The 19,865-nt window shown below is 49.4% G+C and overlaps 1 protein-coding gene across 11 annotated transcripts in view; it reads left to right on the top strand.

The window, feature by feature from the left end:
• DENND1A (DENN domain containing 1A) overlaps positions 1 to 19,865 on the top strand; it is a 555,776-nt gene that overhangs the window by 366,354 nt on the left and 169,557 nt on the right. For all 11 annotated transcript variants that reach the window (XM_089302416.1, XM_070056536.2, XM_070056525.2 and 8 more), the window contains one exon: positions 9,581 to 9,682. In XM_089302416.1, the coding sequence (XP_089158542.1) occupies positions 9,581 to 9,682 (102 nt within the window). The remainder of the gene's footprint in view (positions 1 to 9,580; positions 9,683 to 19,865) is intronic.

Genomic DNA, 19,865 nt, shown 5'->3' with positions numbered 1-19,865 from the left:
TCTCAAAGCAGAGTGATTTTGCGTGAATCGGCCTGGACCCCTCCCCTGTGCTTTGGTTGCTGGTGGCAGTGGTGCTGCCTCCGGTGGTGGCAGTGAGAGTGGGTTATGCCTACCAGCTGTGGGACATCGTCCCCACGGGGAGAAGTTCCAGCTGTGGCCCCACAGCAGCGTCCTGAGCAGATGGGAATATAGCCATGAAGACACAAAGTAAAAGTTGGTATTTGTTTTCTTTTGCTTTTCTTTTTTACTTCATCCTTTTACAGTCCTATGTAAAAAGTGGTTAAAGACTTATCTTATAGGCGAGGAAAGCGAGGCTGAACTCAGTTTAGATAGCCTACCCTAGGTCCAAAACTAGGAGTTGAAGATCAAGTCCCAAAGCCCCATCACCGGACCTCTGCTCCCCAGCCAGCTGGCTCAGGTGCCCAGGGCTGCTTAGAAGCCCCCTGCTGGTGCTATTGCCTTGCTTCTCCCTGGAGGGAGGTGGGACAGATGGAAGAAGCAGTGTGCCTCCTGGAGGTGTTGACTTTTGCATATGTGTCTCCTTTTCTTTTTCTTTTTTTAAAGATATATTTATTTGAAAGGCAGAGTGGCAGCAGAGAGAGGGAGAGACAAACTGGGGGCGAGGGGAGATCTTCCATCTACTGGTTCACTTCCCAGGTAGCCACAAGAGTTAGGGCTCGGCCAGGACAAAGCCAGGAGCTAGGAACTCTGTCCAGCTCTGCCAGGTGGATGGCCGTCCTCTGCTGCCTTCCCAGGGTCATTAGCAGGAAGCTAGATTGACAGCAGAGCAGTGGTGACTTGAATTGGCACTCCCATACGGGATACCAGTGTCGCAATCAGTAGTTTAACCCACTGTGCAGCAACTTGCCTACAAGTTTTCTGAAATCATTGATTCAACCTAGATTGAATTGTGTTTATTAGCAGAGTTACAGCTCAGTTAACTTTTTCATAGTAATGACAGCCAATACCTAGTACTTCTACAAGGAAAGTTCAAAAAGTTCATGGACCATCGAATTAAGAAATAAGTTCATTTTTATATAAAATATTTTTTGAAATCCATACATGGTCTATTTTATAATATGCATTTTCATGAATGTTTTGAAGACCCTCTCACATGCATGGGTCACACCAAAATAAACTTATCTCTCAATTTCATTTTCCATGAACTTTTTGAAGAGGCCTTGTACAGAGGATATAGTATTAGACATATACTAATGTATTGAATTACCAAAGCAATCTTGTGATGTCTATAGGACTACTTTTTCTAAGTAGTTCATTGAAGTGTGAGGTTTACAAGGAAAAGCACACCTGTGCTAAGTATACTGTGAGTAGAGTTTGGACAAGGTAGACATGCCCACATGTAACCACCCCAGGTCAGGAAGCAGAGCATCACCAGCCCCCCCAACCCAGGAAGCTCAACCATGCCCTATTCCGGTCCACATCTCTCCAAACCAAGGACTGCTGCTGGCCCACATGCCAGTACTATTTCTATCGCTGTACAGGGAGGGAAACTGAGGCACAGAGAGGCTAAGTGGCTTGTTCAAGTTCACAGCATGGAGCAGCACAGCTGGGACTCAGACTCTGGCAGTCTGGCTCCAGAGCCTGTGCTCCTATGCAGCATAGTTGGAACAGCACGGTGGGCCAGTGGGAACCGAGACCTTCACAGTCCAGACTCCCAACAGGGGAGTCTTATCAGCTTCTGCCTGAACTCAGAAAACCCATTGTTTGAATCCTTACCCTTAGAACTGTATTAGAATTTTATCCCATTTTTTTCCCCTTAGGATTCGTTCATTTATTTATTTGAAAGTCAGACTTAGAGAGAGAGAAAGGTATCTTGCATCCTCTGGTTCCCTTCCCAAATGGCTGCAATGGCCAGGGTTGGGCTAGGTTGAAGCCAGGAGCCAGGAGCTACATCCAGGCCTCCCACATGGGTGGCAGGGGCCCAAGCACTTGAGCCATCTTCTGCTGTTTTTATCAGCCTATTAGCAGGGAGCTGGATTGGAAGTGAAGCAGCTGCCACAGGACCTAACACACATATGGGATGCTGGCATCACAGGGGTAGCTTCACTTGCTACACCACAGTGTGGGCCCCTGTAACCCGTTTTTCTGACACAGGAATAGAAACTGACTTGCAATGGCCCCACTTCCTATTAATCATTACTGTGGTCGGGTATTGTGTGAAGTTCTTTATGTAAATTCTCTGCCTTGGTCTGGTTACCCAGCAGTGTGCCCATTGTAGAGACAAGGAAACTAAGACACAGACGTCGAGAACCTGCTGAAGATCCCACAGTACTCAGACATGAGGCTTGAAGCCGCCAGTCTCATTCCAGATCCCCCAGTCTTAATCACCATGTTCACTCCTGTCTCACTTTCTGTGTCCACCGTGAATTAATTCTGCGCTAATTAATCATGATAATTTTACATGACTGGTATCATTGCCATCATTATTGTTATTCCCAGCGCACTTCCTTGAGCAGACTCCAGTCTGCTTATGCTGGGCTTCCTGTTGTCCGTTCGGCTCACGCTGACATCTGCTGCCTCCCTGCACGGTGGATCCAGCCGTGGTGCTTTTGCCGGTTCTCCAGTGAACGAGCGTGTGCCTGTGTTGGGCACTGTGCTGGGTGCTGGGGACCAGGGAGATTTAGCTCTGCCTTGGAGAGGGCCTTGCTGCCAGGACCACAGGAAAACTGCACTCATTGGCTCCATCCATGTCACCTCACCAGACCCCGCCACCTGCACCCTGGACAGCGAGCCCTGCCTTCACCGGCATGGTCTATCCGACGAGGCAGAGGCGGGCTGGGCCCTTGCCCCGCAGAGCGCAGCTTCTGGCTTCCCAGCCAAGCAGGTACCACAGGTCCCCTGGAGTATACTGCCAGTGCCAACCCTGGCTCTTCATTGCTTTTTTTTTTTTTTTTTTTTTTTTTTTTATGTATTTCAACAACAGAGTCACAGAGAGAAAAGTAGAGGCAGAGAGGTCTTCCATCTGCTAGTTCACTCACCACATGGCCGCAACAGCTGGAGCTGAGCCAATCTGAAGCCAGGAGCCAGGAACTTCCTCCAGGTCTTCCACGTGGGTGCAGGAGCCCAAGGACTTGGGTCATCCTCCTCTGGTTTCCCAGGCCATAGAAGAGAGCTGGATCAGAAGAGCAGCCAGGACTTGAACTGGTGCCCATATGGGACGCTGGTGCTGCAGGCTGGGGCTTTAACCTGCTGTACCACAGCACCGGCCCCCTGGCTCTTCAGTTAATGGCCTGGTCCTGAGTTCTGCCTTTTGTCACTAGCTGCCCAAACAAACCCCTCCTGGGAGAGGTAGGGTCAGCCTTCTCTGGGTGAGGGACTGGTGGTGGTAGAATGAGTGTAGTTGATGTTAGTTTGTATTTTAGGACAACCAACTGGGGAAATGAGGCTCGATAAAATCTGCCTGGCTCTGGGGAGACATGAAAGGGAGAGCGATTCTCAAGCAGAACCCACCTGTGTGTGGGAAGTGTGTCAGCATCTCTGGGGATGCTGGAGTTTTATGCTTATCCCAAGAGGGTGTGAAGTGATAAAGTTTTAAAAATCTGAAACCAGACAAAAAAAATAAATCAGGAAGGGCACAGTTAGTCAAACACAGCCACAAATCAGAATTCTCTTGGCTGATGGCTCTAGGAAAATGACTTTGTCACGTGGCCTTCATCCATGCCCATTCATGCATTGTTATCTTTGACTCTGTATTGTGGTTTTTTCCTCTGTGTCTGGACATAGTGTTAATGCATTTATCAACTTCACTGAGCTATAATTTATGAACAACAAACCACCCATTTGAAGCATATGATTCAATTAATCTTGACAGTTTTACGCTTATGTAGCCACCACAATAAAGACATAGAATATCTCTCTCACCTCCCAAAAATCATTTTTGTTTATTTAGCAAACACTCATCCTGCACTTCCCCGTGCCAGGCCTTGCTGAGTGCTTTAGAAATGCCCATTTCGGGGCCAGCGCCGTGGCTGACTTGGTTAATTCCATATGGGCACTGGGTTCTAGTCCCGGCTGCTCCTCTTGCAGTCCAGCTCTCTGCTGTGGCCCGGGAAGGCAGTGGAGGATGGCCCAGGTCCTTGGGCCCTGCACCCGCATGGGAGACCAGGAGGAAGCGCCTGGCTCCTGGCTTCAGATCAGCACAGCACCAGCCGTAGCAGCCATTTGGGGAGTGAACCAATGGAAGGAAGACCTTTCTCTCTGTCTTTCTCACTAACTCTACCTGTCAAAATTTAAAAAAAAAAAAAGAAAGAAAGAAATGCCTGTTTCGTCTCATCACATATCTGTGACGTTGGTCTGTGATGTCCACACTTCATCACCCTCAGTTTAGAAACTTGGTACAAGTGAGTTTCTATTCCTGTGTCAGAAAAGTGGGGAAGGAGACTGAGGCACAGAAAGACTGAGTGGGCACAGCCGGTGCGTGGAGCGGCCTCATCAGAACCCGGACCTCCAGATCTGCGCTCTTCACTTTGAGGCGCTGCTACTTCTCGTTCACCATTCACAAAGTGCCTCTGCTGGCCCCAACACTGGGGCAGGAACCTGAGTACTGAGAGCTGGCTCCTGACCCCGGGAAGCCCACAGGCTAGGGAAGGAGTCGGATCCCTGCACTGGGCACCCGAGTTGACGTATTACTCCAGTAGTGTGGGAGAACCTCTAGGGAGCAAGGCCACGGGATGCCTACTGCCTCTGAGGCCCCATGGAGGGAGGCGGAGCTGGCAGCTGACTTCCAGGGACCCTCGGGGAGTCCGGAGAGCCTGACACCGATGTGCTGGGGGTCTCAGGAAATCTCACCCATCTGTTTGCCTCCTGTGAAGCTGGCGCCGTCATGACCCCCATTTTATAGGTGAAAACCTGGAAGACACGTGGCCCCGGCACCCACGGGGAAGGGTCAGACCCTAGGTGAGTCTTACCTGAGTCTTGTCACCAGTGTCCCGTCAGTTGCCACACCACTCCCCATACTGCAAGTGTGCCCTGGTCTGGCCTGCGCTGTGACCGGGCGTGACCAAGCAGAGGGAAAGGTATTTTTGATGAACAATATTTATGGGAAGATGTCATTTTCTGGAGAGTGTTTCTGGGTGTAAGAAATGCCATTTGGAAAGCCGGTGTGCGTGTCAGTAATTTTTTTCCCCCTCATTCTGAGAAAAAGCCTGTAGCGTGTGGTGGGGGCAGGGTCTGCAGCTGGCAGGAGCTCTGGCATATGTTGTAACTAAAAAGAGAGGGAATGTGTTGGTGGGACAAGCTACCGGGAGCTGTCTCGGTGAGCTGCGGCCCTGGTGAGTGTTTTAATTGGGGAGGATTTTGGAGGACTATTTTGACATCTGCTCGTGTCTCTGCTGATTTTTCTTCACTTACAGTAGGAAACACAAGCTGTGGATAAAATGACTTTAAAATAATTGGAAGTAAAGATATCTCCTCTCAAAGTCGAATTTGAGAGGGACACTTTTGAAGAAGTGGAAACTGAATTCCACTTCGAGGAATCCATCCTGAAGCGGGAAGCTTTGTACCTACGGCCCTCGTGACAACATCACATACGGGCACTTCTTACAGACTAGAAGTGCCAGCCAACCGGAGGGGCTCGCTTCGGCTCGTCTCCAAGTGGTGCGGTGCTCCGTAGCGATTAATGGCCATCTCCACAGCGGCGCTAACGAAGAGTGGCGTTGCTTAGGTCACGATCAGCAAAAAAAAACAAAAGAAGCCTTAGAGATCTTAGAACTATGTTCTAAAAAGTGGAGAGAGAGGAGGGTGGAAGGAATTACGCAAAAACATTGTCTCCCAAAGCAGCTGTTGGGATAACTGTAATCCTGTCCTTTGAACGTGTCTGTCTTCCCGTGTTTCTGGAGTAGGCGTATCTAATTCTTAAGATGCAGAAGAAAAGTGTGATCTCTGTGTCAGAGAAAGCTGGCCGCAGGCGCGTCTATGTAACCGGCTTCCCTGAGTGGATCCTCTGTCTGCAGAGGAGCAGATCGGGCACATCTTCAGAAAGAGCTGAGCCCGGAGCCAGCTGCTGCGTGGCTTTGAGCGGTTGGTTTGACCTCTCTGAGCCTTACTTCCTCACCTCGCCATGGAGGTGCCAGTGTTCTCCTCATGGCCTGGTTAGGATTAAAAGAGCCGGCACCCAGTGATGGCCCAGCTTGCTTCTCCACCAGAACTGCCCCTGCGCCAACGTGTGAGTGTTTCTCTCCTGTCTTTCTTCCCCCTGGTTGCCTGGAGCCTTTAGGGGACAGGGCCGTCCGGCTGAGCTGGCCTCCGATTCTTTCCTTGGGAACACTGAGCTTTGGGAAGGACTTGAGTCCGTGCCAGCCTCTTTGGAAGAGCTCTTGTGGCCAGGAGGGCAGCATTGCCCTGTGTAAGAGGAAGCTGTGCCGGCCCAGCTCCTGCCTGCAGCTTGGTGCTTGGGCCGTTTTGGTTACTAAGGGGACCCTGGCCCACTAAGTCAGGAAAATGGGCCAGGATTTTTTTTTTTTTTTTTTTTTTTTTTTTGCCCTGTTCTTCAGCCTGCTGCCATTGTTGAAAAAGTAAACACTCCACACAGCTTAACAGGCAAGTCCTCCAGCCAGGAGTGGGAAGAAATCAAAAGCCGGGGGCAGTGAGGAGAGCCACAAGGGCTGGTCTGTGCCACCGGGGCCCTGCTGGGAGCGTGGAAACAGCGCCTGCTTCTGCTGCAGAATTAGCAGCTGCTCACCAGGGCCTCAGCCCCGAGGCTTCTCTCCAGTGGCCACTGCCCCTTCCCTTTCCTCGAGGCCGGCGGGTGACTCTAGGGTGCGGCCGCCCTCAGCTCGGCCCTGAGGGCCCGACATCCCCAGCTGCGTCTCTGCTTCTGTTTCTTTGGCTGCGTGTGGCTCAGCCTTTGCCCACACCATCACCAGGAAGGGGCAGATTCTGTCCTTGAGCCACCGTCCTGCTCGGCTGTGGCGGTTGTGTGCGTCACAAAGTGATCGTGACAGCCACTGTTGATGATGAGGTCCTACTGTGTGCCCAGAGCCGTGCACACCTGTAGCACCTGTAATCCTCACAGCAGCTGAGCGGGACGTGGGGGAAGGAGGCGTCACCTCCATTTCAGACTGACGGGTGAGGTCAATCAGTAGACACACGCCCTTGGGCGGGCTTCTTGGCTCCTCAGAACCTCAGTTTCTCATCTCTGGGGTGAGAATGATGATGCCCCACCTCCAGCTCTGCTGAAGGAAACGAGAGAATGTGTGTGGCTGTGCTGCATGAGCTATGCAGTGTGACATCAGGGACAGAGAGCACATGCTGCTGGCTAACCTGTTGGGCTGGGGGCGGGACAGCTGAGGAGTCCTGGACAGTCCTCCGTGAGTCTCAACGTTCACCCCTGTAAAACGGGGACTGTGCTCTGTTCATCAGACAGAAGTGCTGTGAAACCTGATGCTTTGCGTTCTTACCAGCTGCGGCACCATTGGCCGATTGCTCTTCTGTCCATAAGGGAGGCAGCGGCTGCGGTGAGCTGGGGGTGTGGTGGGGAGAGCGAACTCCGAAGCTGGCGATCCTGCCCCTCCTCTGTGGTTCCCAGCTCATGGTGCGTGCGGTAGCCTGTCACACACTGAATGACAGCTTGGAGAGCAGCCCCCGGGGGCCTGGGCAGGCCAGCCCGTGGCAGAGGCCGTTGGAAGCACCACTCCTGTTAAGTGGAGGGGTTCCAGGGCTCTGCCGCTGGCAGTGTTTTCTCAACACCTGGAGGCTCCTGACCAGCGTGGCTACACCCTCTGCTGGAGTCTCTGCATGTGAACTTGGGCACCAAGTTCTGATTGTGAGTCTGCTTGAAAGAGCCAAACCAGTGTTTGTGAGCCTTTACTAAGTGCTGGTGGTTGTGCAGTGTGAGCCCGGCATTGGGCCCAGCAAGGCGAGACAGGCGGGCCGAGGGACACCGGGGCTCAGGACAAGGATGGGATGGAGGCTGTCTCCCTGAGGGTGTCTGTTGACGAGGAGGCAGATGGTGCTGTGCAGAGAGCATGGGCCGTGGAGGCGGCCAGTGCTGCGTTACCTCTACCATTCACTTCACCTCTCTGAGCCTCGTTTTTCTCCAGTTATGTCGAACAATGGTGTTACTGTCCAGGTTGCATGGTTTGATAAGAATTAAATGAGATAAATTAAGCAAAGTGTGGATCAAGAATTAATAAGCTTCTCACGCGCTGTCGTTGCCACCCTTTCCCAGGTCCATCAGCACACCCAGGCTTCTGCAGCCAGTGGAAGTCTAGTTCCGTCACTAGCTTGCACAGCATGCTCTTGGTGAATTAGGAAAAGCATCACCCCACGCCCACCTCAATCGAAGCCACTTGCAGGCACGCGGGTGGGCAGGTTTCAGCCCCAGCCTGGCAGGCCAGGCAACCTTGGGCAGTGCTCCCCTGCATGGTGATATGCAGTGTGCACAGTGGGGCGACTTAACGTGAAATTGATTCCTTACGTACTCGGTGCCATATGTCTTGTTTTATGCCTGTTGCCCTGGTGTAATAAGCCCCTTTTCACACCCACACATGTCCCAATTTGGACAACAAATTATAAGGACTTTCTACTTAAGCAGAGCAAATTTAAATAAAGATGACAACTCTAAGTTTAATACTCAAAAGGAAAGAGCTTGTTGTGACGGGGCAGAAGGACTTAATAGGTGGGCAGGAAAAAAATGAGGATGGATTCCAGCAGTGCATAAGCGATGTGATTAACAATTAGGGGTGGGTGCTTGACGTAGTGACGGCTCACCACCACCCCCCCACCCCCCCAGCTGCTGCAGACATTTGGGGAGCAAACCAGGAGATGGGAGCTCTCTGTCTCTCTGCCTCTTGAACCAATTAAAAAAAAAAAAAAAAAAAAGGAAAACACTAACTCAGTCTACATACTGTCCTGTAACAACACAAGCTCTGCACAGTTGCTGCCAGACGGGGGGAGGGGACCCTTTCATTCTCGTAGCATCCCTTCTTTCCTTCCTCCCCCTGCCACGCCTGAATCCCTGTGAGGCATGACCCCCGCTTGTCCTTTGCATTACTGCACCTGTGGAAGAATGGCCGTGGCCGGAGCCTCGGAGCCACTGCTTGCTGAGACTTACTGAAAATAAAACCACATGCAAAGCATGACCTCCTCCTTGGAGTTTCCGGGAGATGTGACCATGTTCACACTCGGCCAGACCCCTGTATCCCGTGCTCAAGAGTGACATGATCCCCAGAGATGGGCCGGGAGCCTTTGGTAAATGAGAGGTGTGGCCCCGAGAGCCCCACTGTGCATCAGAGTTCCTGGGGCCAGAGCTTTAACCCTCTGCCTGTGTTATTAATTTTAATTGGAAAACTCAAGGGGGAAAATGGGGCATAAAGAGCTCTCTTCCCTTGCGGCTGTGTGAGCTGGGTGTGCTGCTTAGGCTCTGTGAAACCTGGGATCAAGGGTTTTATGGGAATTAAATGAGCTAGGAAATGTGAACCCCCCACCCCCACCCTGCACCAGGCCTGCCACAGAGGGAGACTTGGTCAAATGCCCCTCTTCCCAGAGGAGGCCAGGGGAAAAGTCTGTGTGCTGATGGCGTGCCCGTGACCTCCTGTTCTGGATTTCTTTTGCCTCACAGAAAGTCAGAAACATGGCCCTGGACGACGTCGTGATCCTGAATGTGGACACCAACACCTTGGAAACCCCCTTCGACGACCTCCAGAGCCTCCCAAACGATGTGGTGGGTGATGGTCTCTCAGGGTCCTGCTGGCTGGGAGCCGGTGCGGTGGACATGGAGCTGCCAGGGAGGGGTGGCGGGCAGGTGGGGGAAACGGGAGGGTCTCCGGGGGCCCAAGAACTGCTGTTTGTTCAGCCGTTCCCTCTGGAGCCCTTGTCTGTGCGGAAAGTGGGGAGGTGCTTTCTTCTCTGAGTCTCTTAGAAGAGCTGTGCTCTTCTAACCTTCCGCTGAAAGCCCGAGACTCAAAGCCAGCTCAAGGCAGCCCCTCTTCCTGTAGGAGCTCGGGAGGGGCCTGCCGCCCCTCCCCTACCCCACCCACAACCTTGTCCCCAAAGAACGGGACGGCTTCCCCTGAGTAACACCCGAGAAGTGGTGGCACAATGCTGGGTGTGAGCAGGTCGGGGCGCTGCACGCTCTAGGCCGTCACGGAACACAGCATGCACCCACGTAGCTGGAAAGGGGCTGCAGAGCTATGACTGGGGCTGCATGTTCCCCAGAGCTCTGCTCGGTGCCTCAGGCCTAGGCAGGATGAGAGTTCTGCTGGACAGAAGAGAGGAACTGGCTGCCGCCTCGGCCACACTAACGTGACCACGCCGGCCTCTGGCTGCTGCTCGAGCTGCCTGACAGGCCGCTGCCGATGCAGACCTGCTCCCCCTCATCGCCGACGTGGGTGATGACGGGACCTCACAGATGAGGACGGTCTGGATGTTTCTGGGCTACCCTCCTCGGCTTTGCCTTCCAGAAGATCCACGAAGGTCGTCTGACTTCCAGCTTGAAAGGAGCTGATGTTCTGCTTGTGCAGTGCTGGTACAAGGCCGGGGCTTGTGGCTGGTGGAGCCTGGGCAGGGGGCAGGGGTGGGTGTGTGTTTGAGCCGGTAGGCACTGGTGCTCCGTCTCTGGCAGGAGCCCCTGCACTGTGTGTCCAGCTAGCAGAAGAGATCACCATTTATTGGCAAAGCATTCACAACAAGGTCTCAGTCCACTCTATTCTTAACTCACTGTGAGATTTTGGGGGCATCAGGGGGTGCTCTAGAGATGTCTCCTTTGTAGCGTCATTAAACAGTAGCTAACATTTGCTCTCTCACTGCACCCTTGGTGCCAGGCCAGGCCCTGGTCACTGACTTTTCCTTAGTCTTCACACCACTCTGAGGACCTCCCACTTTATCCACAGAGCTGCAGGCCAGTGGGGCCAACACCTGGACCTGACTGTGGGAGCACAGAGCCCCCGGTCCTGCCATCCCTCCAGGTGCCGCTGCATCCGCATCTCGTGTGATGAGCATCCGCACTCGGTGGAGGGAGCCTTCCCAGCTCGCTACAGGAAGGAGGGGGCTCACCAAGCATGCACCTTGCTGCAGATCCCACGGCCAGTGGGGCGCACCCTGATCTGAACCCTTTTAGATGACACCAGAGCTTGAGCTGCCTCTGCTCAGCACAGAGGAGTGCAAGATGGCAGATAGAGGAAGTCGTGCGTCCCATCGGACACATGAGTTCCTTTGATCCGAGGAACTGGAGGAGCCTGTGTCTGTTCCCTTCAGCGGGGCAGAGCGCCTGCTGAAGCCATGAGTGTTGTGTTAGCGCCCTCTCCCTCACTTCAGCTGAAACCCCTGAGGGGAGCTTCTTGCGGTAAGAAAGGGCTCACTTCAGCGTCCAGTTTGGCGATTACAGTTCAGGGTCTGGCAGTCCCCTAATCCGGCATCTGTGGAGGCTGGGCATGGCAGGTGCAGAGGTCTGATCACTTTGCTGAGCCAGGAAAGAGAGAGGGAACGTGGCTCAAAATAACCTTTTCGCAGGAACTACCCTCCTAGGGTACCCCCCTCCCTCCCTCCCCCGTGGCCCTAATGCCTCCCACCAGACCCAGTCTCAGACGCCATAATTAGATCAAACCTCCACCCTTATTCCAGCAGCCATTAACATCACGACAGAGTTTAAACATCTACATGAATTTTGGCAAGACAAGTCCTGCTGTACCCATAACAAGTCTCTTGGGCGTGGACCTTGGAACTGCCAAGTGACTGCAGGACATGAATCCGCAGTACATCAGGGGCAGAAAGGGGCCAAGGGCCCTGGAACTGCACAGAATGAGTGACTGGCGGCTCAGAGCCAGCAGTGGACTCACTGGTCCCGCCTGCACTGCTGGCACCAAGCAGCAAAGAGGAAGCAGATCTTCAAAGAATGTCTTCCAGTGGAGGACACAGACTGTAAATTACAGTACAGCATAAGAGACCACAGGGAAACAGGACTCCGGCCCAGAAGGGTCCAGGAGAGAGAGTAACAAAATTTGGGGGAGCATAGTGGAGGCTTCCTGAAGACAGCAAATTCTGAGATGCCTTTTAAATGATGAGTGGCGTGGCCTCAGGGAACCGGAGTAACTCAAGCAAGTTATTTTCCCTCTCTCAGCCTTGGTTTCCCACATTAACAGAGAAATACAAGACCTGCTCTTAGGATCATTGTGGCAAATAATACTGTTAATGTTCATCAAATGCTTGGCTGGGTGCCCACCTGTGGTTGGTGTTTAATGAAGGGTACCTGCATTTGTTTTTAATAAAATTGTTGTTGATAATTACAGGCAAGGTTGGGGTAGTTAATACCCTCCATGTCCTGGCCGTCTCAGCCTGCACACATGCGGCCCCTGGTCTGCTAGCCGGTTTGAAGCAGCATTTAGTATGTTCTGTGGCAGTGGGACTCCGGTGTGGGGCTGGAGCCTCATTAAGGATTCCCGGGATAGCAGGGCGGGGGGGGACCCCAAACTGTGTGTTGCATGGCTGTGGAGCGCAGATTTGGTTCAGGGGCAACGCAGTGCCAGGTGAGCACTCAGGTTCTCAGGAGCAGACATCACGCCATGCGTCGTGCTCACCTCCGTGACCCTGGTATTGAGACCTGGTACCCCGGGCCGGTCAGCACGTCCGCGAGGACCTGACTTCCCCTCTCAGCAGAGCTGCTCTTACTCCATCAGGCAGATTCTGTTCCCTGAACATTTTGCAAATTGTTGTCCTTTTGTCCATTCCTCCAAAACATCTCCTCGTCCAAGTTCGTATCTTTTCCTGCACAAACAGCAGCCTCAGAACTGGTTTATCTGACTCCAGTCTCGTCCCTCTAATCCTTCCTCAAGCACCTTTCTAAAAACATAAATGTTCTTGAGCTCCTACCTAAAATTCAGTGAACAAAATTAAAAGAAAAAAAAAAACTTTTAAAGACAAAAACAACCCTTCCAGGCTTTCCCATTGCCTATAGGCTGAGTCAAGTTCCCCTTGTTGGCTTTGGAATTCAACAGACCTGTGTTTAAATCCTGGCTTCTTCATTTTCTGGCCATGTGGCCTTGGGCAAAATGACTTCAGCTCTCTGACCCTTCATTTCCTCATGGAGTTGTTGTGAGTTAAGTGGAGTATGTAGGATCCCTTTAAATTGTTCTGTGGGTGCAGTAGGCAGGTGTCGCTCCCCGTCTTCGTGGAGGAATGACACAGGACCCTGCGCTGTTCTTTTGTCTGCTCGGCCCTCCCCGGGTTTGCTGCTGGTTCTTCCCAGGTTGCCTACTGTCCCTTCCACCTCCGTGGAAGGGCAGTCCCCCCTGCCACATTCCCCACTTCCGCGGGGGAGCGGCACACCGCCGGCCGGCGCTCTCGGGGGCTGCACAGGTGTTCCCCTTAGATGTTCCTGGTGCATGCCGTCTCTCTCCTCCTTTATAGTCCTCTTCCACCAATCCCAACTCTGCTACCCACACGCCGAGTACGCTGCTCTCCTCCAATCAGGAGCAGGTCCCACAGTTTATTGGTTGAACTGGAGGCAGCTGTGTAGAAGCTGTTTCCCTTCTCAGCGCCATATTGTGGGAAAGCAGATGCATAGAATAAGTCTTAATTCCAGTAACTCAGTCCAGTCCGGGTTGCTCCCCACAGGCAGGGTTTGACAAAGATAAATTATGGATGCCAGTGATATTTAGCATGGCATTCAAAAGCCACTCTTCATGATATGATCCTCCTGGTTTTTGTTTTTGTTTGTTTGTTTATCTTCACATTCTTTAGTTTTTTCTTCTCTCTGCTTCAAACTCTACATTGTAGGTGTTGGGAACGGTTAGTCACTCTCCCAAACTTCTATATTGCTTCATACTTCCAACTGCATACAAGGTTTCTTTTGTCCCAAACGGCCTATCCCATCTCTTAATCTCTTTCTCATTCTTTAAACATTACACTGTAAAAACTTTCCCTGATCTCTCCAAATGGATCTGACCATCCTTCTCTTATGTTCCCACAGCCCCTTTTGAACCTTGTAGAATTGTATTGATTTGTGACCTATGTCTAGGTTCCTTTTTTAATTGTGAATTCTTTGAGGGCAGGAATCAAATTTTATTTTTTATTTCCCAAGGATATAGAAGCCACCAAAGAGATAGAGGAATGGAAGGCACAACTGGGTTGGGTATTTTTGGTAGTGGAAATCTTACAAAACATGGCATCTGTGTTGATACAGTGTTAAAAGAGGCCTCGTTTCTTGCTACAGTGAAATACATGGACCTGCATTAATCTTTCTGCCATCAGCAAACACAACTCTGAACAACTCTCTTCCCACATTACACAATAGGTAGTTCAGGGCCATGACCCCTGAGTGCAAGGAAGCAGAGTTGAGGCCTACCATCCTCCTAGCCTTTTGCCTCAAGGTATTTTCTAGAAACTGGAGCCAGAAGGGGAATCCCCAGCAAAGCACAGTGGTCCTGCTGGGTTGCAAAGCTAAAGGATGGATTTGGAGGGAGAAGTAGTTTGTCTTCGTGTCAGAGGACCAGATAGAGGGGAGCTACTCAGCAAAGAGCTGCAGATATCTGAATTGCCAGATACGCTGAAGACCATCTCTCTGTAGTCCGCAGAGCTCACCCCAGCGAGGAATTATTCAAGTTCTGACCAGCCACTCAGCATGTTAGAGACCCCAAGAGGCCTTGACTTTTTTTTATATGATAGCAATGAAGTTGAGGAAATTACTCTTTTTTTTTTTTTTTTATTGAGAGAGACAGAGAGAAAGGTCCTCCTTTTCTGTTGGTTCACCCCCAATGGCCGCTGTGCCAATCCAAAGCCAGGAGCCAGGTGCCTCTCCTGGTCTCTCAGGCGGGTGCAGGGCCCAAGGAACTGGGCCATCCTCCACTGCACTCCCGGGCCACAGCAGAGAGCTGGACTGGAAGAGGAGCAACTGGGACAGAATCTTGCGCCCTGACTGGGACCAGAACCCGGGGTGCCGGCGCCGCAGGCGGAGGATTAGCCCATTGAGCCTCGGCGCCGGGCGAGGCCTTGATTTGATAGGTTTAAATTAACTCCACAGTAAAGGGTGTTTTAGACCTGCCCTAACAAAATCAACCCTTGGGAAGCTAAGACAGGGCTTTAGGGTTGTTGGTGATGTGCTGGGTTTCATTCTGAGTGTCAGTTACATGGAGAGGAATTCAAGTTAGACACTGATAATATGTACAATTTTAGGAATGTGTACGGAACTTTAGTGAAAAGAAATTTGAAGCTATTTATGAAGCTCTCAAAAGATGTGCAAGAAATTTAGCCATAGCAAAAAATTTAATCCTCTTCAAAAGAAGACAACAAAACCTATAATATCTAGCATCCTACTTAAAAGTATAAGACATATTAATAATCAGAAAAGTGTAACCTATTAGAAGAGAAAAAACAGTCATTCAAAACGTGTCTGGAAATGACAGATACAAGGGCGGACATTTGGCCTAGAGGTTAGGATACCTGTCAGGACACCAGCATTGCTGCCTGATTTCAGTCCCAGACTCCAGCTCTTTTTTTTTTTTTTTTTTTGACAGGCAGAGTGGACAGTGAGAGAGAGAGACAGAGAGAAAGGTCTTCCTTTGCCGTTGGTTCACCCTCCAATGGCCGCCGCGGCCGGCGCGCTGCGGCTGGCGTACCGCGCTGATCCGATGGCAGGAGCCAGGAGCCAGGTGCTTTTCCTGGTCTCCCATGGGGTGCAGGGCCCAAGCACCTGGGCCATCCTCCACTGCACTCCCTGGCCACAGCAGAGGGCTGGCCTGGAAGAGGGGCAACCGGGACAGAATCCGGCGCCCCGACCGGGACTAGAACCCAGTGTGCCGGCGCCGCTAGGCGGAGGATTAGCCTAGTGAGCCGCAGCGCCGGCCAGACTCCAGCTCTTGACTAAAGCTTCCTGCTACTGCAGACCCCAGGGGGCAGTAGGTGAGCTAGTTGGGTCCCTGCCATCATGGGAGAAAAGGACTTAAAAACAGGTGTTATAAAGCTATAAATAAACTCAGGGACTTAAAAGACTTGAACTAAATGAGGAATGGAAAATATAAAAAGAATGAGAGGAAACATCTACAGGTGAAAATATAATGCCTATAATAAAAAAAAATTAGTGGAACTTAGAGGTGAGAAGACACCAGAGAATATGGTTAATGAACTTGAAAACATAGCAACAAAAACTATACAATATGGAAAAAGAAAGAAAAAAAGACTTTAACAAGTTAACCTCATTGATCCAAGAAGCTTAGTGAACCTTAAGTATAATGGACCCAAACAACCACGCAAAGGCACATCGTGGTAATTGCTCAAAAAATAAATAAATAAAAATAAGAGAAAGAGGTAATTATGGCAGACTTTTTGTCTGGAGCTATATAAGTCAGAAAGTAATGGCATAACATTTTTATAGTAATGAAAGAATTTGTGTAGGGGCCAGCGCTTTGACGCAGAGGGTTAACGCCCTGGCCTGAAGCACTGGCATCCCATATGGGTGCCTATTCTAGACCTGGATGCTCCTCTTCTGATCCAGCTCTCTGCTATGGCCTGGGAAAGCAGTAGAAAATGGCCCAAGTCCTTGGGCCCCTGCACCCACATGGAAGACCTGGAAGCAGCTCCTGGCCCCTGGCTTCAGATTGGCGCAGCTCTGGCCATTGTCACCATCTGGGGAGTGAACCAGTAGATGAAAGATATCTCTCTCTCTGTAATTCTGTCTTAAAAAAAAAAAAAAAAAAAAAAAGAATTTGTGTCAACCTAGAATTCTATTTCCAGTGAAAATATGCTTGAAAACAAAGATGTGAAATAATTGTAAACAGGATTGAGCTACAAGAAATAACAAAGGACGTTCTTTTTTTTCAAGATTTATTTATTTATTTTAAAGTCAGAGTTACACACAGAGAGAAGGAGAAGCAGAGAAAGAGAGAGAGAGAGATGGGGGGGGGGGTCTTCCATCCACTGGTTCACTCCCCAGTTTGGCACAACAGCCAGAGCTGTGCCAATCTGAAGCCAGAAACCAAGAGCTTCTTCCGGATCTCCCATGCAGATGCAGGAGCCCAAGGACTTGGGCCATCTTCTACTGCTTTCCCAGGCCATAGCAGAGAGCTGGATCAGAAGTGGAGCAGCCAGGACTTAAACTGGCACCCATAGGGGATGCCAGTACTGGAGGTGGTGGCTTTACCCGCTACTCCACAGCACTGGCCCCAAAGGAAGTTCAAGTACAAGAAAAATGGTAACCGTAAGAAACTTGTATTATAAGGGAGTGAGGAGAAGCAGAAATGGTAAAATTTAGCTAAATGTTAGAAACTAATTTTCTCATGTTTAATTTATATAAAAGATAAAAACAAAATAAGTGACAAGCAGCACCAAGGACAGGGAAGGAGAACAGAAGTACATTACAGGGGCCGGCCTTGTGGCGCAGCTGGTCAAGCTGCTGCCTCCAATGCCAGCATCCCATGAGAGTGCCAGCTCCCAGCTGCTTCACTTCTGATCCAGCTCCCTGGTAATGTGCCTGGGAAAGCAGCAGCAGATGGCCCAGGTACTAGCGCACCTGACAGCCGCGTGGAAGACCCAGATGGAGTTCCCAGGCTCCTGGCTTCAGGCGGTGTTGCAGTGGATTCCGGCCCAGTCCTGGCTGTTGTGGCCATCTGGGGAATGAAACCAGTAGATAGAAGTTCTCTGTTCCTGTCTCTCCCCACCCCTCTCTCTATCACTCTGCCTTTTAAATAAATAATAAATCTTTCTGTATAAAAGAAAGTTAGTTATGTTATAAATAAACTGATATGACATTATTTGAAGGTATTGAGTTAAAAATAAATCTTTAGAAAAAAATATATATACACACATAGTAAACCTGAGAGGAACCACTAAGGGGAAAAAAGGCAAAGATGTGTAGCTGATTAGCCAATACTGAATGACCAAAAGATTTTGAGGAAAAAGAATAAAGGAACCAAACAGAATAAGTGGGAAAGTTGATAAGCTCACAAACCATATTGATCTTTACATTAAATGTATATAGCCTAAATAGTCCAATTAAAAGGGTTATAAGTTATATAAAAAAACCCAATTGTATGCTGTATACAAGAATTCTGCTTAGGAACATAAAAAGTCAGATAGATTAAAAGAAAGAAAAAATATACCTTTCAAACACTAATCAGAAGAGTTTGCGGGGAGAAGACGCAAGTCTTCCTGACAGAATCTCTGTAAATACTCCCCAGGAGAAGGGATGTCATCCCCTGCTTCCAGCCCCTTTGGAAAGTGGGCTTGACCTGCTGCCACACTTCTGAAAAAACAGAGTAAAGGAAGAATGAAAGCTTTAGTGGCGAGATCGGCATTCATGACTCTAGCCAGGTCACACCTGTGATGTGAGGCTGGGAGCAAGATGCTTCTCTTCTGCAGTGTCCTTTCCAAAAGCCCTCTCTGGTCAGGACAGGAACTGCAGATAGACTTGGGGACATTCTACAAAATACCTGACCAGTATTGCTCAGAGCACTCAAGGTCATTCATAGAAAAAGGAAGGACTGGCAAACTGTCCCGGGCCAGAGGAGACGAAGGAGACAGGCTACTAAATACAATATGGAATCCTGGATGAGCCCTGGGACAGAAAAAGGAAAATGGAAACACTGCTAAAGTCACAGTTTAGTTGATAATAATGTACCCATGTTCTTAGTTTTGAAAAGTGTACAACATGCACACAAGGGTACTTCAAAAAGCTAGTGTAAAATGGAATTAAAAGTTTATTTTAATGCAAAAAATTTTGAAATGCATGCATACATGGGCCTTCAAAAGTTAATTGAAAATGCATATTGTATAAAAACTATGTATGGATTTCAAAAAATTTTGCAGCCGATTAAACTTACCTTGTAAATCTGTTTTCCATAGCCTTTTGAAGTGGCCTCATGTAAGACGTATTAAGGAAGAACTAAACTGGTTAAGGAGTAGATGGGTACCATTGTGCTGTCTTTGCAACTTTTCTATAAATCTAAACACATTTTAAAATAAAAGTTTATTTAAAAAAACAAGGGAGTATTGGAGAATAACTTTATGCCTGTAATTCTGGCAAATTTGATGAACAAATTCCTTAAAATATACAAATTACAGAAATTAACCTAAAAATAAAAAATTTTTACCAAAGAGTTTTGAATTTACAATTAAAGCTTTCCAACCAGGGAAACTCCCGGCCCAGATAGCCTCACCAGTGAATTCTAGCAGACGTTTCAGAAGAACACACTCCTTCAGAAAAGCAGAGCAAAGAAGCACCTCCCATCTTATTTGATGAGATCCGCATTATCCTGACATGAAAACCAGACAAAGAATTTACAAGAAAAGGAAACCATAGACCAGTATACCTCATAAATATCAGGACAAAAACTTGAACAAAATATCAGCAGATTGAATCCTGTGATATATAAAAAGGATAATACATCATCATCAAATGAATACCAATTGGCTGAATATTTGAAAATAATCCATGTTGTTTACCATATCAGTAGGCTAAAAGGGAACACCCTAGCAAGGCATATGCAAAGAAAAAGTATTTTAGGACAAATTAAGCACCAGTTCACATTAAAATCTCTTAGCATACTATCCACCCCTCACCCCTACCCCACCCCCCAACCCCCTCACATGAGAGTGAATGGTGAAAGGTTGATTGCTTCCCCGCTGAGAATGGCACCAAAAAAGAAGGATGTCTGCTCTCCCCATTTCTGTTCTGCATTGAGCTGCAGGTATGAAAGAGTTCACTAAGACAAAAGAAATAAAAACCCGAAAGATTAGAAAGCAGTAGGTAAAATTGTCTTTATTCAGACAACATGGTCATATATATGGCAAAACCCTATGAGGTCTTATAAATGAATTTAGTAAGGCTGCAGGATAAGACCAGCATGCATATTTCAAAGGCATTTCTATATAGTTGTTATGAGCAATTGAAAAATTAATTTCAAGATTTATTTTATTCG

This window comes from Oryctolagus cuniculus, chromosome 1 (genome assembly GCF_051225735.1).
Source record: "Oryctolagus cuniculus isolate XC-2025 breed Fujian yellow rabbit chromosome 1, ASM5122573v1, whole genome shotgun sequence".
Lineage (NCBI taxonomy): Eukaryota > Metazoa > Chordata > Mammalia > Lagomorpha > Leporidae > Oryctolagus > Oryctolagus cuniculus.
Note: the sequence above shows the minus strand (reverse complement) of the source record. Positions and strands in the feature narration are given on the sequence as shown.